The sequence below is a fragment of the Brassica napus genome, chromosome A9 (assembly GCF_020379485.1).
Source record: "Brassica napus cultivar Da-Ae chromosome A9, Da-Ae, whole genome shotgun sequence".
NCBI lineage: Eukaryota > Viridiplantae > Streptophyta > Magnoliopsida > Brassicales > Brassicaceae > Brassica > Brassica napus.
The window spans coordinates 35,815,463-35,840,825 of NC_063442.1; the positions used below are offsets into that span (position 1 = coordinate 35,815,463).

Sequence of the window (25,363 nt, forward strand, 5' to 3'; positions counted from 1 at the left end):
TCAGAAAGACGATTATGATGGATAAAACAACATTAAGTTATCAATGTTGGCTTTAGATTTATAAAACTAAATACTAATGATATAAAAGTTGGATAATTTATATATAATATATATATATTATATGTGTGTGTGTATTTTGAATAGTTTGTTTGAAAGTAGGATGATCCAAATATATAAACACTTAAAATTTGGAGGTTAAAGACAAATACTTTATCCAACTGTCTTAAAACTAGCTATGTAGATTATAACAGCCAGTAAAACAATAAAAAGTGTCATTATAAAAAAGATCACATGCAAAAAAATTCTTAGATTTTTAAAGGATATGGATGTAATATTTTAGTATTGTAGAGTGAAGCATCTATCTTGGTTTCATACATATTTGGTTGCGCATACTGCATTGGACGTTTTGTCTTGATCCGTATATTATAAGATTAGACGGCACATTTTCGGATAGTTAGATTTACCAATTATCATTATGTATCAGGCACTGGAAATATTATTTTATAAAATTTACAAAAACAAAGAAAGGTCTATCAACTGATCAACCAAAATTAAATTTTGTTATACCATTTTTATTCAAAATAAATTAGCATTGAAATCCCAATTTTTTTTAACTTATGGTTTTCATTAAGGAAATCTTTTAAATTTGGTGTAAAAACGAAGGGGTTGTGGTTGTAAATTAAGTCTGGAGAAAAAAACCAAAACTGAAAACCAAAATCAGAGTCGTACTAAAATAATTCATACTAGAACCGGATTAAAACTTTCGAATAACCAAACAATTTATATATTTTTATATCTGAAAAAAAAAAAAAAATTAGAACATAATCAATAACTGAACATATACCGAATATATAAAATTTCATTATATATAACATTACTAAATAAATATATTATTTAAAATTTTATTAAAAGTATATCGAAAATATTGAAAAAACCCAAAATATAAAAAAAAAAACATTCAAACTACCACCAAAATTATCCAAAAATATCATAATATTTTTATCTGAAATATCCCAAATAGTTTGAATTGTTGAAGATTTTATTCGTTCTATATTTTACCTGAAATATTTTATACTTTATTGAATTACCTAAAATAATCGAACCAAAATCAAACCGGAACCAAATTTTACAAGTATTTCTGATTCCAAGTTTTACCGAATCTAAAACCATTCGAACCCATCCGAACTGAAAATTCGCCAGTTCCTATATAGATGTCATCCATCCAATCCGAAGTAAACTGATATCCAAAATATCAAAGCAAAGCTCTCCTCTTTATCTAATCCTTAAAAATCCTCATAAAAGATTTGTTCTAGTTAGTTTACAAAAAAAAGATTTGTTCTAGTTATTTTATTTTTTTCTAACTTTTGCGTTCTTTCTCCCACTGCGCTGTCTTCTTAAAAAAAACAAAATATATTCCTATCAGAACTTGCTTTCTCCACAATTCAAAGCTAATAACTTTTATACATTTTCCCTCTTCCTCTTTTTGCAAAGTGAAAGAAGAATAGAAAACATATAATCAGATCTTGTTTTTTTAGCACAGACCCTTTTATCTCCGTTCCTTGCATGATGTATTGAGCTTAAAATAGCAGCAAAAATTGAATTTTTCTAGGGAAGAACGAGAAAAAGTCAGAGACTTTACATCTGGGTTCGTCGTTTAAAGATTAGATCTTCAGTTTCTTTTTGCAATGGGTATGGCAGCAGCGGAATGTCAGTTTCATGTTTTAGCCGTTGATGATAGTTTAGTCGATCGGAAACTCATAGAGAGACTGCTTCAAAAGTCTTCTTGTCAAGGTAATAAAAACAAGTGTCAACGACATGAACAAGTCTTTGTAGCTTGTAAGAATAGAAGAACGATCTAAGCTTTATGTTTTTTTTATTGGTGTTTGTAGTAACAACTGTTGATTCAGGCTATAAGGCGTTAGAGTTTCTGGGTTTAAGACAAGGTACTGAGAGTAACGACCCAACTGCTCTTTCTCCATCTCCTCAGGTTCGAAAAAGTTTGCTCCTTTCTTTTGAAAAAGTCAGTTTAATGATTGGGATTGATTGGAACTTGATGTCTACAAGTCTTTGTGTAATGGAAGATTGTTTATTCTGTTTGGTTTTGACTTTTGACAGGAAGTGAATCTTATCATTACAGATTATTGTATGCCAGGCATGACTGGTTATGATTTACTCAAGAAACTCAAGGTACTTTTTTTTTTTGTTTTCTTCCTAGTTCATTCGTTTTAGTCTCTGGATCATGTTTCCTAATATATAATCAAGAAAGTGAGAATGTCAATATGTGAGATAGATATTTGGAATATTTTTCTCTGTTGTCATTTTGTTTATCTTCTCTCCTTACTGTAAGTTCATTGATAGCATCATTTGTTTTACAATTTTTGCAGGAATCACCAGCTTTTAAGAACATACCGGTAGTAATAATGTCATCGGAGAACGTTCCTGCAAGGATCAGCAGGTAAAGGATAATTGATGAGCTTGTGCCCCTCCTTTAGGTTGTGTTTCATCATCATATGGAAGACTCTTTATGTTTCTTAATCATGAAAACAGATGTTTGGAAGAAGGAGCAGAAGAATTTTTCTTGAAACCAGTAAGATTGGCTGATCTCAACAAGCTGAAACCTCATATGATGAAAACAAAGTTGAAGAACCAGAAGTTGGAAGAGATTGAAACACCTTCAGATGACGAAAATGGAACCGTCGCAGCAGTTGAACCAGAGATTAAAGATTCAGTAGAAATGGAAATCAAAATGTTGCCTCTACAATCAGAAACAGAACCAAAACGAGTGCTTCTGCAAGTGGTACAACAAGAGGAGCAAATGTTGAGTAACAACAAGAGGAAGTCAATGGAAGAAGGGCTCTCAACAGATAGACCACGTCCTAGGTTAGAGGGCATCGCAACCGCTGTCTGATTTTGGAGTTCTGTAGATTGTTGTAGGAATGCTTCTGCTGATGGTACAATACAATGCAAAGAGGGAATATAGATGGATGATAATATGATTGAATGATGATGATAATGTTTATATGTACATCAGTAAATCATACATGGTAAATAACCCATTTCACAATTTTGTTTCACTCCTTTTTAAAAGTTTTACTTAAAAGAAACTCAACTATCTGAAATTTGTATGTTACAGATGTAACCCCAAATAAGCAACAGAACAAAACCAACAAAAACGAGTTTATTGGTTTGATGTGTTCTCAAACACCAAATTATGTTTTATGGTTACTTACACAGATTCTTCCAAGATACAAAAAAAAAAAAAAAAAACTGAGACTAGAAGGGGAGCTAGATGGGACCGGTTCTGAAGGCGATATCAAGATCAGAGATCAAATCATCAGCATCTTCAATGCCTGCAGAGATTCGGACAAGATCTTCAGTCAAGCCTCTGGCCTCGCGTACTTCAGCAGGTATGCTTGCATGTGACATGAAGCACGGCATGCTTATAAGTGACTTAACACTCCCTAACAAAGATTAAGAAAGTGAATGAGATCAGAATCCAAAACTATCCCAAGTATTACTACAGCTTCTTCAGAAGAAACACAAAAATAGTATTATCTGATACTCACCAAAACTGACAGCAATGCTGAAGTATTTGGTGGTTTCTACAAGATGCTTAGATAGCGCAACCGATCCTGTTATAAAGCTAAAAACTGACCCTGCACCTTTTGCCTGCATTTTTGATAAGATGTAATCTTGTGTTAAGAACATAGATTCTCTATTTCTTTTTGTACATTAGTTACCTGAGAGAAGTGGAGATGGTGACCAGGATGATCTGGTAGACCAGCGTAGTAAACTTTCTTCACTCTTGGATGAGAAGACAAGTACATTGCGATTTTCCGTGCGTTTTCCTGTATTTTTTTTCTCAGCTAATGTTAATGAAAAAAAAAAACAAAGAATAGAGAAATAACTCCACTAACCTGTTGCTTTTCTATACGTAAAGCCATTGTCTTGATTCCTCGTAGGCAAATCCAACAGTCGAACGGAGCTAAACCAGAACCTTCAGAGTTTTGGAGAAAGTACAACTCCTTTGCCAATCTGGAAATTTTAAGAATACAAATGTAATAGTAATAGGATCTCAAACACTTGATAGTGGAAAAGACAAGTAGAAGAAACACACACTTTTCGCCTTTTACAGCAAGCACACCCGCCATCACATCACTGTGTCCAGCTATAAACTTAGTAGCCGAGTGCATAACGATATCTACAAAGCCAAGTAGTATTGAGAATTATAACGAAACATTTTAATCAATAGTAAAGCAAGTATGAGTTGCTGTTTAACACACCAGCTCCAAGTTCTAATGGGCGAGAGAGCACCGGTGACATAATGCTGTTGTCCACCAACATAAGTGCACCTTGAGCATGAGCCATCTCAGCTATTTTCTACAAACCAACCAAACCTTAAAATCAATTAAATATCATCATATAGAAAATGTGGTTTTGGGATTCAGAGATTATATATATACTCGTATATCAGATATTTGTTGTCTGGGGTTAGTTGGAGACTCAAGCCACACAAGTTTTGTCCTGGGACCAATGGCAGCAGCAACCTCGTCTAAACTAGTTGTGTTTACTCGTCTACAAAAACAATATATATCAAATTCAATTATCATCGTCTTTTTAAAAAAATATGAATCATAGGTAGTAAGTAATAATACTAACTTTACCACAACACCAGATCTTGGGACTACTTGAGATAGTAATCTGTCTGAGCCACCGTACACATCATCACCAGCAACAATCTCGTCGCCTATGGAAACAAAGTTTTTAAATAATACTACAACGATGAGACCAAGTGAGAGAGGCCAGTACCGAACGTTACCAGTTTTGAGAAGGTGTGTAACAGCAGTAAGAGCAGCCATTCCACTAGTAAAGCAAAATGCTCTATCTGCCTTATCAAGCTTCGCAAGAAGACTAAACAACAAAAAAAAATTAAGAGAAATGTTCCCCACCAAAACACACACACATACAAACAAGTCTAGAGAGGAAGCTAAGAAAACATATACCTTTGCAACGCATCCCGTGTAGGATTCCCACTTCTTGTGTAGTCATAAGGACCATTTTCAATAGCAGAAGGCTGCAAAAAAAAAAGTAAACTTAAAAACCTAACCATGAAGTGACAACAAAGACGTTGATTCAACTCAACTACCTGCTTAAATGTAGCCGTCTGGTAAAGCGGAGTACTCAGAGCGTCAAAGGGATCAAATTCATTTTCCATGTTCATCAGTAACGTAGCGACGCTAGCCTCTTCTTTGATATCAATAGCTGCAAAACTTATATGATGATCATCAATACGATTGCAAAGGCTATTCATTAAAAAGGAAAAAGAGAGAGAGAGAAGCTTTTATGAACCATTTAAACAATCTGGTGTGGTACTGTTAGCTATACTTTTCTCCATCACGCAGCTTAGCTTGAACAGGCTCTTACTCGAGATCTGCTTCTTCTCCCAAGTAGTTTGGAAGCTTGTGTTGGAGATGTGAACCAATTGTGGGATTTATGGATTAAGGATTGTTATCTAGATTTGGTCTGAATAATGAGTGATCATATCTGGATTGGGGCCTTCTGAATTTGAGTTGATAGACATGAGGATTTCATGTAGAAACCAACTAGATGATGACTGCGCACGCATAAGCGGGATGAGTTTTATATTAATATATGTTTATTAAATGATTTTAACATTTTGCAATACTATAATTTTTATCGATTGTAAAATGACGAATACAAATGTTGATCTTAGTTGTTGAAAAGTAAACTTATTACAACTAATTTTAATTATTTCTTAGATTTCATATGCACAAAAAAAATTAAATTTTGCGGCTGACACAAATCACCAAAACCAAACGATTGTAAATGAGGAAAAGAGATTAAGTCTCAATTTGTTTATTATTGTCTTTCCATAAGTGATTTCATTTTCTACCTCTATAAAATTGTGTTTTCGTTCTCGTTTCCGTTTCACTGATATAAGTTTTATTTTTATTTTTTAACTTCTTCTATGAATTTGGTGAATTAATTCTACTCCAGATACATATCTAATGATCAAATTTTTAAAGAAAATATCTATTCACAAAGTAGTGTTCAAATCTAATATGTCAAGATGTCATAGAATATATGTTTTTATCGAAATATAAATGTACAATATGTCTAGTATATATTCACTAGTTCGGTTAATATTTTATCATTCTATTATATTAGGAAATGAATTTGTGTAGGTTTTAAAAGTTACTTGGATTGTGAAAATTTATATAGATTGAATTAGTAAATTTGATACAGAACAAAGAGAAAAGTTTGCTCTTGTTGTTGTACTTGGACGAATTGGCTACACGTTGTCACAATTAAACCCCATCTTTTAACGTACTTTGTTCTATATGAATTGATCTTTTACCATATCACCATTGACAAATAGATATATGGTCGATTCTTCAATATCTAAGCATCTTACAGAAAGAAAAAAAAAACGAAAGCAGTGAGTCAAAATAGACCTAGTTATAATAAGATAGCTCTCGAGATGTTGAGCAAATTAACCACACACACTCTCTCTCTCTCTCTGCTTCTACACGGTTTCTTTACGTTCTACTTGATGACCTCAGGCTTCTCCTGACGCTGCTGCTAGATAATTTTGCACGGTTTCCTCTCTTGACGTTGCTGCTTTCTGATTCGCCTTCTACTTCTCCTTCTTCTTCTTCTTCTTCTTCTTCTTCTTCTTCTTCTTCTTCTTCTTCCCCTGAAACAAAAATGGTGTGAGATTGTTTAAAAGATGTATATGAAAGTTTTAATATACCGGCACTGGTGTTTTGGTTCAAGGAATAAGGACTTGTGGTACCACTTTGCTCAGAATCTGGTACTTCCTCGGAGTCCGATAGCTCTTCCTCAGAGTTCGATGGTTCTTCCTCAGAGTCAGATGCTTTTAAACTATCCCCCTGTTCTCCCATTGATGGATCCACGATTTCACTGTCTGAAACGCCTGAGAAACACACAAAATGGTGCTTTAGAAAAAGATAGAGACTATCCAATGTTTTAGTAAGGTTTCTTTAACTGGCATCTGATTATCTAAAATCTGGTACAGTGAACTTTGTTTTAGCCCAGAGTCTGAAAAAGCACTAACCTTCTTCATCATCATCATCATCATATTCTTCTACAGGTTCGTCTTTCACTTTGCTGGGGACGACAAGAGATTCCATGTTCTTGGTTTTCTCTATATGAACCTGGGCGTTTCTTGCGGTTTCTTCTTGTTCTTTCTTTTCCATGTGGAACTTATTGAGCTTCTCCTCAAACTCTTCAATGCACGCTTTAAGTTCTGGTTTCGCAAACTTCTTTCCCTGCTCAGATTCACAACCAGATGCCAAACTCACATATAGCACGAGAAGAATGAAGACAATGGCATGGGTGAAAAAAACCAGAGAAACGTACCTTATTGATTATGCTTCTAAAGTTTTCCGTCACTAGATCCTCTGCTAAAGCGTGCTCGTAGGACTTGAATGACTCGATAAGCTTTTTGATTCCCTTTTCTGTGAACGTCAGCAACGAAAGAGAATACGAAATGTATTCCCACTGTTTTGTATCTGCAAGTGTAGACGTAGACTTATAACGCATATACTTTCTATTAAACCCATAACAAGTGTAAGGATATATTATCTATCCAAGTGTACCTGTGACACCGCTAAACCTATTGCAAAGCTTCTCAACCAGAGCCTCCATCTGTTTGTCCTGGAGATAGTTGAGGACAGAGATGAGTGATTAGATAAGACTGAATACAAGTCCTTCTAACTTCAATATCGCGCTATATACCTTTTTGATGGAGCCGATCAAGAACTGCATGACATTACAGAATGACTCTCTCTTCAAATTCCGGTTGGATAACTGCCCAAGTATATCAGGAAGTAGATTGTATATAGGATTGGATCCTGGATTTGTTTGGCAGAAAAGAGGCTCAAGCGTTAAATTTCATTCAAAAGTTGAACTGGCTTTGTTAGATATTGCACAACTGACCTTTCTTAGACAGTTCATGGAAAAATAATTTTGCAAGACTAGAGATCCTTTCCACATCATCTTCTATACATATAGCCATTTCGTTAATATGCCCTTTCACCTGAAATCAGGATTCACAAAATGAAACCTCAAACTATTATTGAAGATGTTTAAAGATAGAATGAAAGTGGTAAGGAGCCATACCTTCATCATATCGTTCAGTATAAGATGTGAAAGGACCAGGACAGCATTTTTCCTGACCGAAACTGAAGCATCCCGTAACCTGGCATACATATTTTCTGTCCAAGGTTCTAAGAGATTTGGAAAACGAACGGCCAAGTCTCCGAGGGAAAGGGTGCAATTTGAACGGACAACTTCAGAAGGTGCATTTTCAACTACTGTGAAGAGAAGCTGGAGATTGGATTCGCTGGCATACATTGAGGTTTACACGTCAATTTAACTATAAGTTTAGTTTTGTTAAGGATAAAGAGAATATGAAATTAAGATTTGAACTTACCAGAAACTTGCATCAATAATCATACACCTGCATAGTGCAAGCATTGCAGAAGCTTGTAGTTCTGGATGCTGTGAGAATGGAATTCAATTTTTTGTATATCAGAAAACAAATGTGAAAGCGAAAGAAGAGGAAGCTAAAACACAAGCCTACAACATCATCACACAACATGAAGCAGGGAAATGAATGAAAAACTAACTACCTTTTGCAGTACAGAAAAATTTCTGCAAAGCTTCGAGAGAAAAGTTGCACAGTCCCCAATCAGATTCTTCTCGCCAGAACCACCAGAAACAATCTCTCTCTCTGCTCTTTCAGCGAGTGTGTCAAGCAGTGCGTCATCAGAGGCAGCCAGTCCTAGCTCAGCATTTATGCTATTGTTCTGAAAAACAAACAAAACATCGAATGAGATAAGCACTAGCACGTAAAAGTAACCAATTGAGGTTGCAACGTTTGTGCCACCAGCTGCACTTTAGGGTATCGGTATGTACCTCTTGCGTGGCACCAGGGTTTTCTTCTGTATTCTGACTTTCAGCAGCCGCTTTGTCCTTTCTAGTCTTCTGTCTCCGGATCTTCTGGATGCAGGATTCTATATACACCAACTGGTTCATGGCAATATGACTGACAACGAACAAGAATCTACTGAGCTTTGCAACATGAACTGTGGTCAGACAATCAACTGTATTGCCGTCGCTATCACTCTGTGCTTGATCTTGTTCAACTACGTCAAACACCGTGCTCAGGGACTTTTTAATAATTGTAGAAGCTAAGGCTTCTGGAGTTGGGTGGATCATGTATATCGCACTTATGGCTTTATCAGCAGTAGCATAAAATATGTTTTCTGGAAGCCAGTTCCCAGTGATCAAGCTCTCGAGAATACTAAACAATCGGCTGCCACTGCTGAGCAATAACTTCTTCCTATCTTCTTCGGAAAGCCGCTGAATAGCAGTGCATGCAGTTCTGGCAAGTAGAGGTTCCACTTTTGCCCAACGGCCAAACCCAATATCAATAATATCCTGTATGTGTGATCCAAGAATCCTAGAGGACGACTTAGCAGCCATGCAAAGGACAGATAGAGCCCCACGGCTTTGCTCCGCAGTTGTCCCATTGATGTTAAAGCAGAAGAAGTCCCACAGAGCCGAAGTCTACAAAGACAAAAAAAAAATGATAGAAGCAGTAATTAACCTCTTGAGGTGAAATTCTTTAACTCAAGAAATGATGAACCAATAATAAATAACAACGGTTATTTGTTCTTCGTTGTTTTTGGCCGTGCATGACTACATGTATTGCTGGAGTCAAAGAATGAACTCACCGTGCTGCTAGATATTTCACCTTTGGACACTAAAGCATTAACAATAAACTCTAGCGCTGCTTGATCGCCTATATTCGAATCTATGGCAAGGTTCAGCAGCTGTTTCGCCGTTTCAACTGGATTTTTCCTTATGTAGATTGAAATGAAGGCATTCTCCACTGCCTCATAAATGGACTTATCCTGAGAAAAGGCCTGCAGAGATAAATATAAAACAGGTATTTAGCACCATGTATGCAGGGGATGTCGTTAACTCATAAAACGGCAGATGAAAGGATTTTTAGGAGTTACAATTCGAGATAAGAGACCATACCAGAGGCAGAATTTTACGGAGACAAGCTTCTGCACCATCAATTTGGAACTGCTTACACCTCATCAACAAGAGAATAGCATTCTCGACATCACTGGCAGAAGATGAAGCCATCAACTGAACGAGGATCGGCATACTAGCTGACATGCACTTTGAGAAGCTCAATCCAGCCTCAAGGGAAGCAATCAAGGCCTTGGTCTGCTCGACGTTACCAATATCTGGAACAGAAGCATCCTTCTCACGGATATCTTCCTCATTATCTGGCTGACAGCTATCAGGTAGACTATCCAGATGCGTATTATTTGTAACTTCAGGTTGCAAGTCATCGATTTCACCATCTCCATTACAGGAGTCACCATCTGAAGTTGGCCCTTTTGATGAGTCTTCAGTAGGGCGGTTTGGTTCAAGTTCGTTCAGTTTTCTTTTATACTGCTCCAGAGTTGCTTCAAATGAAGCTATCCGAAGCTGTGGACCAAAGGGATTATGCTGCAACATCGTGATCAGTAAATTCAATGCGGATTTTCTAACAATTGCACTCTTGTCTTCCAGTCTTCCAGCAGATATTGATGCAACCTCGTTCCATAGGCCAATCGAAACAGAATGCTCTTCACACAGTTCAGCCCAAACCTGAAGAACTCGGCTCCTTGTATAGGCAGAAACATCCCTACACCGTTCGAGCAAAATTTCCAACATAGCTTGCTTAGTCCGCAGACGAAGGGACTTGGAACTCACATCTCCCTCAACATCATTAAACGCTTTTGCAACTAATTTTCCAAGAACACCAACTAGTGCGTTTCTGATCTTATATGATTCACCACCAAAATGAGGGACCAAAACTCCAACATTTGTCGACATTACTTTCGGCAAACGATCAGCGAGCTCGACCAAGAAACGTCCCACATTATCAGCCCCAACCGTATCTTTAACATAGGCTTTGGGATCAGTCCTACCAATATCTCTAATGATTGTCACGGCCAAGGTACCATCTGAATACTTACTTTCAGCTCTAGCAACAGCATCAGCAACGTGTACAACAGCAAAATCATACTTGTGTATCAAATGCATGACCGAAGCACATGACTGCACAATGTAACGGTACTTTGTAGCAGACGCTCCTATGATGCGGCATAACGCATCTTTTGCCTCAGGGTCTTTCAGGATCGCCGCATTCTCAAAAAGAGAGAACGAGTTTCTACGAGGAAAATAAAATGAAAAAGCTAAGAGAATGTACATTTAACATGAAGTACGAGTAGATGACAGAACTTACTTGACAATGAAAGAGAGGTAGTTTTCATCTAGCTCTGATGATCCAAATAGCAAGGACAAGTTGATCTCAAGAGAGTTTGCAATCAAATTAAGCATCCTACCCCTCTGAGGCTCCCAGTTCCATGACTGAACAACAAGCTTCTTCCTCCCTCGTCCCGCCACCTGTTCATCCACAACATCACTATACCAAAACTCTACTCTTAAGTAATCTTAAAAAAAGAAAAAAAAAACCACCTTTGTGCTGTCAACATTGCTAACATGCGACTCTTCAGTCATAACAATAGTAATGAGAAAGAAAGTGTATATCTTCAAGGCATTGCGATGAGATGTGATCCTATCGATGATCGGAACTTCATCCTCCTGGTCCTGTACAGACCGTGAGATCGAATCCACGTTTGGGAGAAGAACACTTAGATTAGAGCGAAGGCTTTCAACAAGATTACACTTGCAAGACGGAGGGAGACTGTAGAAGCTCCTGACTAAAGAGTAGACACGGTGGAAAACGTCTTGGTCTTCGATACAGAAGAGTTCTCTATCAGATAAGTCAAATGATACACCTGAGTTTCACAAACAAAATTAAATTTCAATTAAACAATACATAGTGACTAATCTTCGCAGTCTAACTAACTTATAAACAAACTGCTAACTTTACTAATAACTACGTGGCGATCTCGTAATCTCCGAGATCTCCTAATTCGAATTTTCTCGAAGAATTAGATAGAAGATTAGGAGTGATACCTTTGACGAACTCTTCGAGATCGGAAGGGCGAAGAGAGGTGACGTCGACGGGGTTCTGAGCGAAGAGACGGTGATTGTCTTCGGGATCTTCTTCTAGGGCTCGTAGGATTTGGGGGAAGACAAAGGGAGGAGCCATTTGCTTAGAGAGCGAGAGAGAAACTGAGAGACGTTGCTCAGATTTGGCTTTTGACGAGATGCAATTTCAAAACGAAATTGAAAATGGCAACGGAGCGGGAATCCATGGTCCATGAACCACCTAGTCGGGTCGGGTTCCGAATAAGAATCCGGGTCGGATCCCATACCTAATTGTTTTTTTTTTTTTTTAAGTGTAGAGAGATATTAAATTATTGAAGGCATTGATGACGATGCGTTTCACGGCGGCTTGAGTGGGCCCAGACAGAGACGTAGCTGGTGAATCAGTTAATGAGAATCAAACACGTGTCGATAATTGATTGGTTGGAAGATACTTAACAATTACTACTTTTTTCGAAGCTTTGATCCTTCCTCATCAATCATTTGAGGCGGAGAAGGAAACAGACGAAACGTGGAGAATGGCGATGCCGCTGGGCATGGCGACGTATCTGATGAGAATGGTTTGGTTTTCTCTGAGCGGTTGGGTCTTCACTTGCTTGTCTATCGCCGACGAGATCGCTGGCTCTCTCAGAAACGGTGATATTGGTCCTTTCCATGTCGGATGATTTCGATTCAGAGATTCTTTAGCTCTCCTTCTATATATATGCGTATATGTTCTTACTTTTCTCGATTTATAATTTCTTCCCTTTTGATCCGTTGTCTTCGATCAGCGTCTCTTTAGATTCCATCGAGACTCTTAAAGTTTGATGATAGTTTATGTTAATAGATGGGGATGTGATATCGGTCACTAAAGTGTGTGTAGGTATGACTGATGCTTTGCTTCCTATATGAGACTTGATGATGCTTTGCTTCCTTGTTAATGTATCTACCATGAACATTGTGATCAGCAACACCGAGATGCAACAATCCTGTTTGGCTTTTTTTGTGTTGTTGTGTTTATATAGAAGTATGTTCAAGACCATGATCATTTATATTCAGATAATTTTTATGGTTCTCTACTTGTGTCACAAAATATATTCAACAGCTTTATGGTGATATGAATATGATCAGATAAGCTTTAACACTTCTTGGATGAGTTTCAAGACATAAGTGACAGCTCTTTTTAAGTTCAGTAACAAATCTTTTTTCCTTTGAGATTATGTAGTATTTATTTATCTCAACATCATACTTTGTTGTTCCTTTTTTTTTCGCTCCTTAGCTTGCTTCCTTGTAGGTAGAACAAACACGTTTTGCACTCAGGCCTTCTGATTTTCAGGAAGGGTATGTAACTGCAAGCAATCTGCAGAGAACACAAGAAGCTCGTGTCATCTTGATTCGATGACAAATCTCCTCAGCCAAGAGCAGAGCAAAGCATGGCTAAAGAGAATATATTCCATATATTTTATCATTTTTACCAACACGATTTTGTTTGATTCAACCAAACCAATTCCGAAGAACATATTCCATAGTATATTTTATCAATAATGTAAACATGTACCAGGCCAACAGCAAAGCATTTGACTCAAAACAAGCAAAAATAAAGGTAACAGCATAGCACCATATACTTTCTCGTGGGAATTTGAATCTACAGCTTTGTCATTTAATTGCACACCAGTCACCAAAAACACCAGCTCAAGGAACTAGAAGTTACGTCAGATCAAAAATGACAAATTTAATGTAGTTTCACTCAAAATCAACTAAACCAGGTCTCGATAACAGGTCAGATGTGGACTAGAAACTTTGCATAAAGTCATTGATTATATCATTCACATGAATGCTCTGCCCAAGTCGTATCTCGAAATTTATTATTCGAGTCATTCATTGTATATAGTAGTACTATTTACAAATATTTTAATACCATTTCTAAAAAGATTTGTTATTTTTTCTTCTTTTACATCAAATTTAATATCCATGTAGATATATTTAATCATTTTGTTTCATATTTGATCAAAAGAGAAAAGTTATATATATTTACTTTTTTGTCACGAAAGTTATATATATTTCCTATGATTTAATATAAAACAGTTTAGAAAGTATTATACATTAATCAATATATAATATAATACATTCATTTTGAATTAAAGCTATATTGTTAAATCTTTTGAAAATGACATGTCAATATATAATAAATTTTCCTTTTTCCCTCCTATATATCTTGTTTTCGTACGAAAAATATAGTAATAAAGATTGAAGTTATGCAGATAATGACATATTTCATTTAATTTTTCCCTTTTCTCGTTGTCGTCTTTAATTTAATTACATGTTAAAATGTTATCCCGATTTATAGCATTCGTTACACAATCAAAATCAAATCGACTAGTTGGGTGTCGGAAAAATAAACATCACCATCGTGTTCTTCTGCCATTAAATTTTCCACCATCTTTCTTCCACCTCCAACTGTCCTAGACAGCTATTCTCCACCTCCTCTAGCTTTCCTCTTCTGTCTCTCTATCAACCCCCAGAGAGAGAGAGAGAATCAAACATCTCAGAAGAACCCAGAAAGAGAAACCAAACCAAATCTTTCAAAGCTCAGTGTTTGTTAAATTCAACTCAAAATGGGTTCTTCTACTTCAAAAACCTCTTCTTCAGCTTCTTCTACTTCTGTCTCTTCTTCCCCGGCGGCGACGAAGCTCGCCGCCTCCGACTCCCCTTCTCCGGCGATCCACAAAGCTTTCTCTTTTCCGACGCCGTTGGTTCACCATCCTCCGGCTAGAAAAGGCGACACTCACCACCTCGTTTCCCTCACCTCCACCTCATACGGCTCTCTCCTCCTCAAAAGCTCCTCCGACCAAGAGACGCCTCCTCGTATCTCAATCTCCGACAAGAACACGACAGATCCGGTCTCACGCGACTCGTTCTCTCCTGACTCGGTCATTAACACATGGGAGCTCATGGACGGCTTGGACGACGAGTTCGAATTCGAAATCGCCAAACCGGGTAAGCTTGGCTCCGGTCAAGATTCGGATCTTTGCCCCAAACCCGACCCGAATCGAAATGGGTCTGCTTTGAAATTGGACGAATCTTACGAATTCGTGAGGACCGGACAAGAGGAAGAAGATTGGGTCCCGTTGTCTTATAAACCAAAGCAGCCTCTTTGGAAGCATTTGTCTGAAGAATCTTTCTTGTCTGGTTTAGATCCTAGCATTGTCTCTTCTTACAAGAAAGCTTTGTCTTCTAAGCAGTTAACCAATCATAGTGTCGACACTAGAAAACCTCTCACAACCACAAAGTCCCTCTCTTTCATAATCAGCGAGCCAAAATCTGTTTGCGCTAAACCGAGATTACAAGGAGCAGAAGACAAGATTGTGCTCTACTTCACAACTCTCCGAGGAATACGAAAGACTTACGAGGATTGTTGTTGTGTAAGGATGATATTGAAAGGGCTTCAAGTAGCGGTAGACGAGCGTGATATCTCTATGGATTCTAAATATAGGAAAGAGCTTCAAAGCTTGCTTGGTGCTGGAGAGAAACCAAAACCGGTTTGTTTGCCTCAGGTGTTTATCAGAGGAAGCCACATTGGTGGCGTCGAGGAGATTATGAAGCTAAACGATAGCGGTGAGTTAGCTGAGATGTTGAAAAATTTCCCTGCTTGTGAATGCTTGGGTACGTGCCGGAGCTGTGGTGATGCAAGGTTTGTGCCTTGTAGTAATTGTGATGGTAGCACTAAAGTGTTTGAGGAGGAAGAGGAACGGTTCAAGAGATGTCCGAAATGCAATGAGAATGGATTGGTGCGTTGTCGTCAGTGTAGCGTCTAAGTAACCTGTTGAATCAGAAGATGTGTGGGTGAAAGGGGCTTAGATTGAGTGTATGAACTGTAAAAGAGAAGAAGATCACGAGAGAGATGATGATTCTTACTAAGATGGTATTGGGTTAGTATGGTATATTGGAATAAGAATTGGCTCAAGTCTAACTATTGTTACTCTCTTGTCTGGTGGTGTTTTTTGTTTGTATTATATTTGTTTTTGGCCTGATACTTTTCACATCCAAATGATTATTACTATTTTATTTTTAGTACATAACATATTAGATGATGATTGGTATTTCGCATGATGGCAAAAAAATCATTCAGACGTTTTGTTGCAGAGTTTTATCAATGAAAAGTTTGTGCAAAGGGGATTTTTGATCATTCATAAATTTAACTATGAAATTATCATGAGTTGTTTTAACGCTGGCTTTGAAAGCGCGGAATAGTTTTCGGTTTAGTTATTTCGATTTTATAGTAACAACAACTTTTATTTGATTTTTAACGTTTGAGTTTAGATGTTTATAAGTTATTTTGTTTTTATATTATACATTTTTTTGGTCAAAAGTGCTTGACTTATTAATTTTGATATAATATGTTAAAAAGATTTAATGATAATATGTGTATTTAATTAGTATTGCTCTTTTAAAGTATAGAACACACATTTTCATTAGTGAAATGTAATAACGATATAGATTGTCGATTCAAAATAAAATAAAAATTCTATATCCTATATTTATATCATAGTCTAAAGAATGATACGATTATAAACCCAATTAATTGTGTTTATCATTGGCTTTTATTGTAAAACTAGGTGTTTTACCCGCGATTTCTTATAATTTCCGTAATTTTTAAAAGTTCTTTGTACACTATATTCATAATTTTAGTAAAAAATTTATTTGATTAATATTTAATTATATAATTTATGTTTTTAACTTTTTACTAAAATACTTTTTCAAATAACAATACAATATATATATATATATATATAGAAATCATCTTTTTTTTTAAATTATATTTTTAGATTTTGGTTAATTCAATATTCTATTTTTAATTATATAATTAAGAATTTTATTTGATTAATATTTAGTTATATAATTCATGTTTTTAACTTTTTACTAAAAGACTTTTTCAGATAACAATACAATATATACAGAAATTATCTCTTTTTAAAATTATATTTTCTGATTTTGGATAATTATTAATATTATTAATTTTAATCAATTATCTAATCAAATAAATTAAAATTTCGTTTTTATTTTGTAATTTAGTTATACATTCTCCCTACATTTTATTCATTAAGAATATAAACGATATTAACCACTCTAACTTTTAACGTGAGAGCTCGATTCCAAAAAGTTACTTTGCAATTTGATTAATATTTAGTTATATAATTCATGTTTTTAACTTTTTACTAAAAGACTTTTTCAGATAACAATACAATATATACAAAAATTATGTCTTTTTAAAATTTTTACTATTATTAATTTTAATCAATTATCTAATCAAATAAATTAAAATTTCGTTTTTATTATGTAATTTAGTTATATATTTTATTCATTATAAGGGTATAAACGATATTAACCACTCTAACTTTTAACGTAAGAGCTCGATTCTAAAATTTTACTTCGCAAATAATAGTATAGATTAACTTAATTTTTTTTAACTACATACTAATTTAATATATATTAAAATTTTATACATATTTTCAAATTTTATATATGTGATATGGTTTAATAAATTTATTAACAATTGGAGGGCTTGGTTTAAAGGTTATTAATTTAGGACTACTATTAATGTAGTTGAAGTTTTATATCTAGATCATTTTTGGAACTATTATTGGTGTTGGTGATATTTTTTTAAAAAGAATATTCCTTTTGTAACAACTAATTGGAAAGTTTATAAAACTTTTTTTTTTGAAAGTTTTTAAAACTCCGTTGAGATATATTTTATGATTTTTTTAATTGACAAAAAATAATAAATGCTAGAGGTTAGGATTATTAGTTTTTCAATAGCATATGAATATAATTAAATATTATTTTAAGGACAAGTTCATATTTGTACTTCAATTTTAATACTTCAATTTTAATAGTATAGATATTTGCATCATGTCAGAAATTTTCTCATTAAATTGCATCACTGGTAATAAATTGTTTTCTTTATATTCAGGATGATAATTTCATCATTTAATTAGCTATATATAGATTGAACTCGAAATAAATTGGCAGGATATTTTCATTATGGATAACATGTTTTTATATTTAGGGTTTGTAATTGCAACATCAAAGAAAATACTTAGCTTGTTAGTCAGTCAGTTTATAAAGCAAAGGTAAAGTGGAATGTTTACAAAAACATTCAAATCCATTCTGGTGGGATTTTTGGTCAAAGAGAAGCCCCAAAAGCTTCCTCTCTTGGGAACTCTCCCCAAAATTTGTAGTACATAAATAAATAAATTAACCAATAAAAATTCCCTAATGACCAAAAAAAGCCAAAAATTAAACGTCATCGTTTTTCATTCACTTTTAAAGTCAACTACTCTACTTCTCCAGTTGACTCAGGCAGACAGTGGTTAGTGACAAAAATAAGATGGAGGGGATAATAGGGAACGACAAGAGTTCGTGTTCGAGTTCGAGTACAGTTCCGGGTCCTTGTCTGAGCAAGTACGTGGATCCATCGAGCGAAGAGTCTCACAGATACTATCTAGCGCGGCGGAACGCGTTGGAGATGCTCAGAGACAGAGGATATGAAGTCTCCCTCGAAGATATCAATCTCTCTCTCCAAGATTTTCGAACTGTTTACGGCGAACGTCCCGACGTTGACCGTCTCCGTATCTCCGCTTATCATCGCTCCGATTCTTCCAATAAGGTTATACCAATCGTTTCGTTTTTGCTTATTGATTTTTTTTTCCCATTTCTAGAGGTTTTGTTTCTATATGCATGTTGAGGGTTTGCAAAGATGTGAACTTATCTCCGGATTGAAGCCTATATTTGCTACTTTTCTGGATTCGGATGACCAAATCTTAGGCTTTTGGGAGTATGGTCTTGTTATGGTGATGCATGTCATTGTCTCTAGTTGATGAAACTAGTACTATATGGTCCGTATTAAGTAGTATGACTTATATGTTTCTCCAATGAAAACTTTGTAAATGTGATATTTCTTCTGGTAAAGACTTAAGAAGTGACAATGATTCTTAGAGATCTAGATTATATATTGTGACTTGAGTGATCTCCTAGCCGTTTAGAGCATGTCTTAAATGCTTAGTTCTGATAGCTACAAGTTCGCATATTTTTATTGTTAGAATGAGATCAAACTGCAAAAGAACGGTTAAGTTGATTTTATTTGTAAAAACTTAAGAACTGACAATGATTATTAGATCTCTAGACCATATATAGTGACTTGAATGATTTCTACTCGCTTTAGCGCATGTTTTAGATGCATTAGTTTTGATTGTTAGTATGAGATGATACTGCAAAATAACGGTTAAGCTGATATGTTTTGTTGTTAGTAGGAACGATATTGTCATTCTTTTATAACAAAATATTGGCAGGTGGTTTGCTTATGTCTTTTGTTTCTTTAGTAAAACCAGACTGCATATCTATTGTCTTACAAATTCTTAGTTACTTATGAAAATGTATACTATTCCGAACTTGTGATGCTGCTTACACCAGTTCAAGTCTTATGTTATAACACTTATCATCTGAAGTTTGTTATTTGTTTAAAGGGTCTAGTTCAACAAGTTTTGTGATTTTGTTTTTATTTTTTTGCAGGTGAAGGTTGTCTTTTTTGGTACTGGTAAGGTTAAAGTCAACACAATCCGGAGTGTTGCAGCAGAGATACTTAGCCAAGAGACCATAACCGGGCTGATACTGGTTCTCCAAAACCAAGTAACCGATAAAGCCTTGAAAGCCATTGAGCTTTTCACTTTCAAGGTCGAGATATTCCAGGTACATATATATATATATATATTTTTTTTTTTTTTGTTGGGGGCAACTTCAAAGCTTTAACACCTAGTTTTCCCTCTTTCTGTCTCGTTAAGATAACCGACTTGCTAGTCAACCTAACCAAACACGTACTGAGCCTCCGTCATCGTGTTCTGACTGATGGAGAGAAGAAAGCACTTCTCAAGCAGTTCAACATCGAGGAAAAACAGGTACATTATCTTTAAACTTGGCTGATTTATCAACTCAAGCTTCTCTAACTGTTTTCGAATATTAACTTGCTAGCTTCCTCGGATCTCAAAGAAAGACGCGGTTGTGCGGTACTACGGATTAGAGAAAGGACAAGTTGTGAAAGTGAGTTACAGGGGAGAACTCACCGAGTCCTATGTTGCCTACAGATGTGTGTGGTGAAGTGCAACCAATTAAAAACAAAAAAATAACATTTTGTTTGCTTATTTTCGGCAAAAAAAACTTCTGTAAGATGTTTTGTAGGTTAAGATCCTTTGCTTTAAGGACAAGACTAAGTTTTTGAAGTAAAAAAAATGTATTAAAGATTCTTTGCTTGTTCTTGAAAACATTTCCCATTATGTTCTACCCTTAAAAAGAACAGTTTCTGGACGTTTTGGTCGAAACACAAATAAAGAGACATGGAGACTCCACCATTTATTCGAAGTTTCGGTGACAATCAAAGCTCCTTGATGGATCGGTTCGAGCGGTTATCTTTCGAGGCTCACCTCAGCAATGCTTTGCTTGGTCGGAGCCTATCCGAGTCAGGTTTCTCTTCCATGTACAATGCTGTCCTCGATGATCCCCCACCAGTACATGTGGAGGATCAGGATTGCCACAGAGTCCGAAGAGGATTACGTTTGAATAAGATGTTAAAGAACCTGATGAAACCAATTAGATACTGTAGCAGAAGAATCAGCAGAGGAAAGAAACAAGAGGGTTATGATTTAGATGCCAGGAGCTTTAAAAAGTGGCAAACTTTCAGCAAATCTGTCCGTTTATTTTGAAGTTGTTTAGTAATAGTTATCTTTGTGCTAATGACAGTATTAACTACAAAAAAACATACTTGCGTTTAGGGGATGCTGAAGTTTAGCATTTGTTTTTCTTTTAATCACATATTTTACATAACAATTAAACTCTTCATGTCACTTGTTGAACTTAATGATAAATGTAACATTGGAGATCAAAACATTGAGACTTTGAATAATGACGGTTCAAATCGTGCCGCAGTTAATAGTAACAAAAATTTATATATATACATTATTACTATTTGAACCGCACAAAATTATTCTGCAGTTTACCATTTATGAATCAAAGCGTTGATGCAAAGGACTATTCAGTCATTCAGATGATACATGTACTGTACACATGAGTCTTTTAGTGGTCTTGCACTATAAATACTCTACCTAGATGACACATGCATGCCAGCGAGTACCAAGAGGATTAGGTGTGAATAAGGTCCTTTGAGCCAAATATGTCTGATTATTTTGAGTATATTTAGTTATCTTTCTAATGACAGTACAAAACTATATAACATGCCCTCTGTTTTAGTGGATGCCGAGACTACATTTTGTTTTTTTTTCCTTTGGTAAGAAAAAAAGAAAAGAAATCTAATCCAACGGCTGAGATTAGTTTTTGTACTAATCCAAGGGTTGTGGTCTCTTGCCATTAAACTCAGTAAAGCAAACGAAGGTACAACTTTGCCTACAACCTTAGCGACAGGGAGGCTGAACAAAAAAAAAACAACTTTGTTTTCGATTCACAACATCTGTGTGTCCTCCTTCGATTTCATACGTATTGGTAAGTCTCGCATCCCAAATCTTGTTGAATAAAGTCGAAAGCCCAAAACTTGTTTTTCAAATCAGGACTGATTACATCACTTTCTTCTCCCTAGAATCTGATAAGCCTCGTGTAGAATCTGAAGTGGAAGCTTTTGTTTTGTTCTAGCTGAGTTAAGTGGAAGAGAGAGAGAGAGCTAAAAGGAAACGACTTTGTTGTTGTTGAAGGTACAATTATAAATACTTTTTTTTTGCAGTAACAAATTTAACATCTTTATGACACTTGGTGGAAGAGTCTTTGGAACTTTCTCGTGTTGTGGCTATTGTTGTTGTTGCTCTGATCCAAAGATCTAGGCTTTGTCTTTGCTTTCTGATTTTTTTTTTTTTTGGCTACTCAAATTGAGAGTCAACTTGGATATGCGTTTACTTTATTTAGTTTCTTCAACTCGTCAAGTACGCAATTTATGAACTTTTGATTGTTAGTTTCAACTACTGCATCATTTTGGATTCATTCACTTGCTTATGCGTGTCCTTCGGGTCACGTGTTATCAATTTTTCATGTGATGTAACTCTGATCTGTCTGAGAAGGCAGTGGGTTTTGGTCATGTATAGTTTTCACTTTTTGTGATTGATTCCGTATCTGATTCTTGTTTTATTATTTTATTTTTGTAACTTACTAGCGCTTCTTTTCTTCTTCCTCTTTCAACTTGGTAGTCTTATGGGTACCTAGGAGAAGAAGGGACTTGTTGGGTTGTGGCAGGCAAGGATCAGATGCATACTATCTCCATCCCCGCTGGTGACCTTGAAAAGCAGCAGGACAAGGCTCCCGAGAAGCAGAGCGAGTCAGTAAATGAGTCTGTCACGGAAATGAACCTCACCATTGTTGTTTGCAATGGAGATTCAAGTCGTGGACCTGAAACCGTAGAGGTGGCTCAGATCTTGGGGCCAGCTGAGAGGGAAGAGTCTCCCAAAAAGGTTTGCTTGTCCAGGAACTCCAGCTCTCACGAGCAGTGTAGGTCAGCCCCCTTCCCTTTTTTCTTATTTAGACGGTTCCAATAATGTAAATTGATATGTTTTTATGTGTTACAAATCAAGTTAATGAATCTGGCTCATATGTCATTGCTCGTTCCTTTCTTTTTATAATGGTGAGTAGGGTATGTCAGCAAGAGAAAGAAGAGGCTTTGATAGAACTGGGGTGCCTATGTCGTGGTGGCCTTGCTAAATCCCATAGGTCATGCATAGATGCTTGGTTTCGCACAAAAGGCTCTAATCAGTGCGAGATCTGCCAGTGAGTAGACATTCCAACGTTTTTCTTGATTCAATGGGAGGATACTAAGCTTACTGATTCTTACGTTTTTCTTTGTTTCTGCAGGGCAGTGGCTGTCAACGTGCCACCTCCAGAGACCCAACCAACTGTAAGTACATTTCTCTGTATTGATACAAAGAAAGTAAGTGGAGTGGGTCATGACTGTGCTTTTTAACCTTTTGAACAGACAAATTACTGGGTTTGGAGGATAGATCCCAGCTATAGACAAGAGCAGCGTGAGAGAGTAAGTGTCTCACATTATACAGAGAGTAGCCATTTGCATTCAGTTTCATAAGTATTCTTGTGTGATCACAGGGATGTTTCAGTCCTCTGTGGGTAGCATTCTCAATTCTGATAGGCGGTCTGATGCTAGATGTGTTAATATCCATCACACTTGGTGTGTCTGCACTCCCAGTTAACATAATCATTGGTACGTTTTGTTTTGTTTTGTTATGCTCTACTGTTTTGAGTAAGTTTTATTACAACACTTATACATGGTGGTGGGTGCAGGAGTGATAGTGGTGCTAGGACTAGGAACAGCACTAAGGCTGACATTGGAGTTCTGTTACGAGTGGAGCTTGAGAAGAGCGGTTCAGAGGGCAGTGCAGAGGAGAGAAACGGCCTTTAATAATATTGCATACCCATCTGCCTTGTAAGAGATTAATGTCAAGTTGGGGAATATCATCTTGTGTGTTAGTGTGTATGTAAAAAAGTTGTGTGAAGACAAAGTGTGATTGTTTTACATAACAATGCTAAATTTGTTGGGAACTTGGGAGCATCAACTTTATTTTGTAGCTCAAAACGTTTACAAAATTAGTATTAACCCCAACACTTTTAGAATTTCTCTAATTTGTCAATGAGTAAATATTTGATTTTAATTTTTATCCAAAAGGGGTTTAATTTTCTAAAATAAAAGTTACGGGATAAATGTGGGTAGATTTAGAAATTAGAGGGTCATGTTGCAAACTCTGAGGGGTAATAAATTCTTCTTTCCGCGTGACCTTGGAGAGCAAGTCCAGTCTTCTGCGAGAACCAGAAAAGCGAAAATCGATAGAAATGGATGCGAAGATCGGAAAATTCTTTGACTCCGTCGGCTCTTTCTTCAGCGGCGGCGATAAGATCCCGTGGTCTGAGGGAGATGTCATCGCTGTAAGTTCCCGATAACTAAATCTCTGAGTTAAAATGGACTCACAAGCTGATTTTACGGATATTAGAGCTGTTATCGGTGTGATCTTAGCAGTTTCTGGTGAGATTCATGAGAAATTAGGTTTGATCGGTTCTTAATCAATCGAGGTTTAGAAGTTCTGGAAAAAAAAATCATGTTCACGTTGGATCCTTTGAAACTGCAGAGCTTTGACTAAAACGACACCGCATCATCGGAGTTTATTTTTATTTATTTTGGTGTTGGACTTGTTCATGAATGAACGGTGTTGCTGTTTTTGATTTTGATGGTTAGGGATGTGAGAGAGAGGTTCGAGAGGCCGCAAACTCTGGCAATGAAGGACTGAAGAAAGAGTGTCTTATGCGATTGTCATGGGCGCTTGTTCATTCCCATCAACAGGATGATGTTCAACGTGGGATAGACATGCTTGAAGGTAAGCTAGCTACAACAACAATCCTATCTTCTTCTTTTTTGCAAACCATGACTTGTTATGCATCATGAGATTTGATAAAACTTGTTTGGTTTGTTGTTGCAGCGTCTCTTGCGGACAGTGCTCCTCCGTTGGAAGACCGAGAGAAGCTCTATCTCCTTGCTGTTGGTTACTACAGGAGTGGGGATTGCTCTAAGAGCAGGCAGCTCGTTGACCGCTGTATCGAGGTTTCTTTAATACACAGAATCATCAGTTGCATTATCAATGTATGATTGTATATATATATGTTCTTTGTTGTGTGGTTTTGGTAGATGCAACCCGATTGGAGGCAAGCTTTGGTACTAAAGAAGTGCATCGAAGACAAAATCACAAAGGGTAAGCCAACTCACTCGTCAAAAAGAAAAAAGAAAACAAGAAACGAAAAGTTTCTAATTTGAGAGTCAGAGAGTTACTGAATAGTATTTATTTGTGGTTGTATTGGCAGATGGAGTTATCGGGATAGGCATCACTGCTTCAGCAGTAGGAGCCGTAGGTTTGATAGCCGGTGGTATTGTAGCGGCGCTGGCTCGCAAGAAGTGAACACGACGATCCTTAACTTGTTAAGCTTGTGCATAACAATAGCAGCAAGATGCTTTCTTTTAGTTTCTCTTTAGAGAAAACTTTGTGTTCCCTCCCTCTCTGCCTGCTTCTTTGACATAATAACGAAGTTTTGTGATGCATAAATGTTTGAGTTGGATTTTTCATCTTTACTTGAGTGGGCCTAATTCTTCTTTTTTTTTTAAAAAAAAGAAAACATACCATCTGAATCTTTCCCTGTTTCATATATTGGCACA

At 36.3% G+C, this 25,363-nt stretch overlaps 8 protein-coding genes and 1 long non-coding RNA gene across 18 annotated transcripts; 7 read left to right on the forward strand and 2 right to left on the reverse strand.

Annotated features, from left to right (window-relative positions):
- The first annotated feature begins 1,239 nt into the window (after nt 1-1,239).
- Nucleotides 1,240-3,064, forward strand: LOC106368027 (two-component response regulator ARR9). Of its 2 annotated transcripts, none has more exons than XM_013807900.3 (5): nt 1,240-1,791; nt 1,890-1,987; nt 2,116-2,187; nt 2,385-2,455; nt 2,548-3,064. In XM_013807900.3, the coding sequence occupies exons 1-5, from the start codon at nt 1,686-1,688 to the stop codon at nt 2,906-2,908; spliced, it is 708 nt and encodes a 235-aa protein (XP_013663354.2). In that variant the 5' UTR covers nt 1,240-1,685; the 3' UTR covers nt 2,909-3,064. The 2 variants fall into 2 exon arrangements, with proteins under 2 accessions (XP_013663354.2, XP_013663355.2); XM_013807901.3 differs by having other exon boundaries at nt 1,908-1,987.
- Nucleotides 3,036-5,624, reverse strand: LOC106368024 (cystathionine beta-lyase, chloroplastic). 2 transcript variants are annotated; one of them, XM_013807893.3, is made up of 12 exons: nt 5,350-5,623; nt 5,147-5,262; nt 5,004-5,074; nt 4,820-4,911; nt 4,660-4,747; nt 4,464-4,575; nt 4,284-4,380; nt 4,120-4,201; nt 3,918-4,035; nt 3,741-3,848; nt 3,567-3,669; nt 3,036-3,461 (listed from the first exon to the last, which is right to left on the reverse strand). In XM_013807893.3, exons 1-12 carry the CDS (start codon nt 5,393-5,395, stop codon nt 3,286-3,288), a joined length of 1,209 nt encoding a protein of 402 aa, XP_013663347.1. In that variant the 5' UTR covers nt 5,396-5,623; the 3' UTR covers nt 3,036-3,285. The 2 variants fall into 2 exon arrangements, with proteins under 2 accessions (XP_013663347.1, XP_048597168.1); XM_048741211.1 differs by having other exon boundaries at nt 3,918-4,201; nt 5,350-5,624.
- A 757-nt stretch (nt 5,625-6,381) lies between these two features.
- Nucleotides 6,382-12,514, reverse strand: LOC106368022 (condensin-1 complex subunit CAP-D2). 5 transcript variants are annotated; one of them, XM_048741209.1, is made up of 16 exons: nt 12,097-12,514; nt 11,593-11,915; nt 11,360-11,520; nt 10,096-11,284; nt 9,786-9,977; nt 8,965-9,618; nt 8,679-8,855; nt 8,480-8,547; nt 8,167-8,389; nt 7,984-8,083; nt 7,783-7,898; nt 7,644-7,701; nt 7,405-7,556; nt 7,100-7,313; nt 6,818-6,958; nt 6,382-6,718 (listed from the first exon to the last, which is right to left on the reverse strand). In XM_048741209.1, the coding sequence occupies exons 1-16, from the start codon at nt 12,230-12,232 to the stop codon at nt 6,561-6,563; spliced, it is 4,062 nt and encodes a 1,353-aa protein (XP_048597166.1). In that variant the 5' UTR covers nt 12,233-12,514; the 3' UTR covers nt 6,382-6,560. The 5 variants fall into 5 exon arrangements, with proteins under 5 accessions (XP_048597166.1, XP_048597165.1, XP_048597164.1 ...); XM_048741208.1 differs by having other exon boundaries at nt 6,382-6,703; nt 6,776-6,958; XM_048741207.1 differs by having other exon boundaries at nt 6,776-6,958.
- On the forward strand, nt 6,782-7,642 carry LOC125578458. Its single transcript, XR_007316570.1, has 2 exons — nt 6,782-7,014; nt 7,136-7,642. It is a non-coding gene; the product is annotated as an uncharacterized LOC125578458 (long non-coding RNA).
- A 67-nt stretch (nt 12,515-12,581) lies between the features above and the next one.
- LOC106368030 lies at nt 12,582-13,674 on the forward strand. 2 transcript variants are annotated; one of them, XM_022691175.2, is made up of 2 exons: nt 12,582-12,836; nt 12,983-13,216. In XM_022691175.2, exon 1 carries the CDS (start codon nt 12,648-12,650, stop codon nt 12,792-12,794), a length of 147 nt encoding a protein of 48 aa, XP_022546896.1. In that variant the 5' UTR covers nt 12,582-12,647; the 3' UTR covers nt 12,795-12,836; nt 12,983-13,216. The 2 variants fall into 2 exon arrangements, with proteins under 2 accessions (XP_022546896.1, XP_013663358.1); XM_013807904.3 differs by lacking the exon at nt 12,983-13,216 and adding an exon at nt 13,403-13,674 and having other exon boundaries at nt 12,586-12,836.
- Nucleotides 13,675-14,369: 695 nt separating this feature from the next.
- BNAA09G36420D (uncharacterized protein At5g39865) lies at nt 14,370-16,173 on the forward strand. Its single transcript, XM_013807895.3, has one exon. The coding sequence runs from the start codon at nt 14,724-14,726 to the stop codon at nt 15,921-15,923; it is 1,200 nt and encodes a 399-aa protein (XP_013663349.2). The 5' UTR covers nt 14,370-14,723; the 3' UTR covers nt 15,924-16,173.
- A 2,278-nt stretch (nt 16,174-18,451) lies between these two features.
- LOC106368028 (DNA-directed RNA polymerase V subunit 5A) lies at nt 18,452-20,463 on the forward strand. Its single transcript, XM_013807902.3, has 4 exons — nt 18,452-18,775; nt 19,678-19,854; nt 19,947-20,060; nt 20,134-20,463. The coding sequence occupies exons 1-4, from the start codon at nt 18,497-18,499 to the stop codon at nt 20,257-20,259; spliced, it is 696 nt and encodes a 231-aa protein (XP_013663356.2). The 5' UTR covers nt 18,452-18,496; the 3' UTR covers nt 20,260-20,463.
- A 946-nt stretch (nt 20,464-21,409) lies between these two features.
- On the forward strand, nt 21,410-23,705 carry LOC106368026. 3 transcript variants are annotated; one of them, XM_013807896.3, is made up of 8 exons: nt 21,423-21,654; nt 21,749-21,860; nt 22,347-22,648; nt 22,786-22,920; nt 23,005-23,047; nt 23,126-23,182; nt 23,254-23,368; nt 23,449-23,705. In XM_013807896.3, exons 3-8 carry the CDS (start codon nt 22,404-22,406, stop codon nt 23,592-23,594), a joined length of 741 nt encoding a protein of 246 aa, XP_013663350.2. In that variant the 5' UTR covers nt 21,423-21,654; nt 21,749-21,860; nt 22,347-22,403; the 3' UTR covers nt 23,595-23,705. The 3 variants fall into 3 exon arrangements, with proteins under 3 accessions (XP_013663353.2, XP_013663350.2, XP_013663352.2); XM_013807898.3 differs by having other exon boundaries at nt 21,437-21,654; nt 21,802-21,860; XM_013807899.3 differs by lacking the exon at nt 21,749-21,860 and having other exon boundaries at nt 21,410-21,654.
- Nucleotides 23,706-23,846: 141 nt separating this feature from the next.
- LOC106411740 (mitochondrial fission 1 protein A) lies at nt 23,847-25,279 on the forward strand. The gene is made up of 5 exons (XM_048741212.1): nt 23,847-24,087; nt 24,395-24,533; nt 24,636-24,757; nt 24,842-24,905; nt 25,015-25,279. Exons 1-5 carry the CDS (start codon nt 23,995-23,997, stop codon nt 25,107-25,109), a joined length of 513 nt encoding a protein of 170 aa, XP_048597169.1. The 5' UTR covers nt 23,847-23,994; the 3' UTR covers nt 25,110-25,279.
- Nucleotides 25,280-25,363: the final 84 nt, after the last annotated feature.

Excerpts from the sequence above, each read along its gene's own strand:
- LOC106368030 (XM_022691175.2), top strand. The coding sequence starts at position 12,648 with ATGGCGATGCCGCTGGGCATGGCGACGTATCTGATGAGAATGGTTTGG.
- BNAA09G36420D (XM_013807895.3), top strand. The coding sequence starts at position 14,724 with ATGGGTTCTTCTACTTCAAAAACCTCTTCTTCAGCTTCTTCTACTTCT.
- LOC106368022 (XM_048741206.1), bottom strand. The coding sequence starts at position 12,232 with ATGGCTCCTCCCTTTGTCTTCCCCCAAATCCTACGAGCCCTAGAAGAA. Across the intron at positions 11,285-11,359 it reads TACCTCTCTTTCATTGTCAA|AAACTCGTTCTCTCTTTTTG; the intron begins GTAAGTTCTGTC and ends TTTTCCTCGTAG. Across the intron at positions 6,959-7,099 it reads TGATGATGATGATGAAGAAG|GCGTTTCAGACAGTGAAATC; the intron begins GTTAGTGCTTTT and ends TGTGTTTCTCAG.
- LOC106368026 (XM_013807899.3), top strand. The coding sequence starts at position 22,404 with ATGCATACTATCTCCATCCCCGCTGGTGACCTTGAAAAGCAGCAGGAC. Across the intron at positions 22,649-22,785 it reads AGCTCTCACGAGCAGTGTAG|GGTATGTCAGCAAGAGAAAG; the intron begins GTCAGCCCCCTT and ends AATGGTGAGTAG. Across the intron at positions 22,921-23,004 it reads AATCAGTGCGAGATCTGCCA|GGCAGTGGCTGTCAACGTGC; the intron begins GTGAGTAGACAT and ends TTGTTTCTGCAG.
- LOC106368028 (XM_013807902.3), top strand. The coding sequence starts at position 18,497 with ATGGAGGGGATAATAGGGAACGACAAGAGTTCGTGTTCGAGTTCGAGT. Across the intron at positions 18,776-19,677 it reads GCTCCGATTCTTCCAATAAG|GTGAAGGTTGTCTTTTTTGG; the intron begins GTTATACCAATC and ends ATTTTTTTGCAG. Across the intron at positions 20,061-20,133 it reads TCAACATCGAGGAAAAACAG|CTTCCTCGGATCTCAAAGAA; the intron begins GTACATTATCTT and ends TTAACTTGCTAG.
- LOC106368024 (XM_048741211.1), bottom strand. The coding sequence starts at position 5,395 with ATGGAGAAAAGTATAGCTAACAGTACCACACCAGATTGTTTAAATG. Across the intron at positions 5,263-5,349 it reads CACACCAGATTGTTTAAATG|CTATTGATATCAAAGAAGAG; the intron begins GTTCATAAAAGC and ends TAAGTTTTGCAG. Across the intron at positions 5,075-5,146 it reads AGACGGCTACATTTAAGCAG|CCTTCTGCTATTGAAAATGG; the intron begins GTAGTTGAGTTG and ends TTTTTTTTGCAG.
- LOC106368027 (XM_013807900.3), top strand. The coding sequence starts at position 1,686 with ATGGGTATGGCAGCAGCGGAATGTCAGTTTCATGTTTTAGCCGTTGAT. Across the intron at positions 1,792-1,889 it reads TCAAAAGTCTTCTTGTCAAG|TAACAACTGTTGATTCAGGC; the intron begins GTAATAAAAACA and ends TGGTGTTTGTAG. Across the intron at positions 2,188-2,384 it reads ATTTACTCAAGAAACTCAAG|GAATCACCAGCTTTTAAGAA; the intron begins GTACTTTTTTTT and ends CAATTTTTGCAG.
- LOC106411740 (XM_048741212.1), top strand. The coding sequence starts at position 23,995 with ATGGATGCGAAGATCGGAAAATTCTTTGACTCCGTCGGCTCTTTCTTC. Across the intron at positions 24,088-24,394 it reads CTGAGGGAGATGTCATCGCT|GGATGTGAGAGAGAGGTTCG; the intron begins GTAAGTTCCCGA and ends TTTGATGGTTAG. Across the intron at positions 24,534-24,635 it reads TGGGATAGACATGCTTGAAG|CGTCTCTTGCGGACAGTGCT; the intron begins GTAAGCTAGCTA and ends TTGTTGTTGCAG.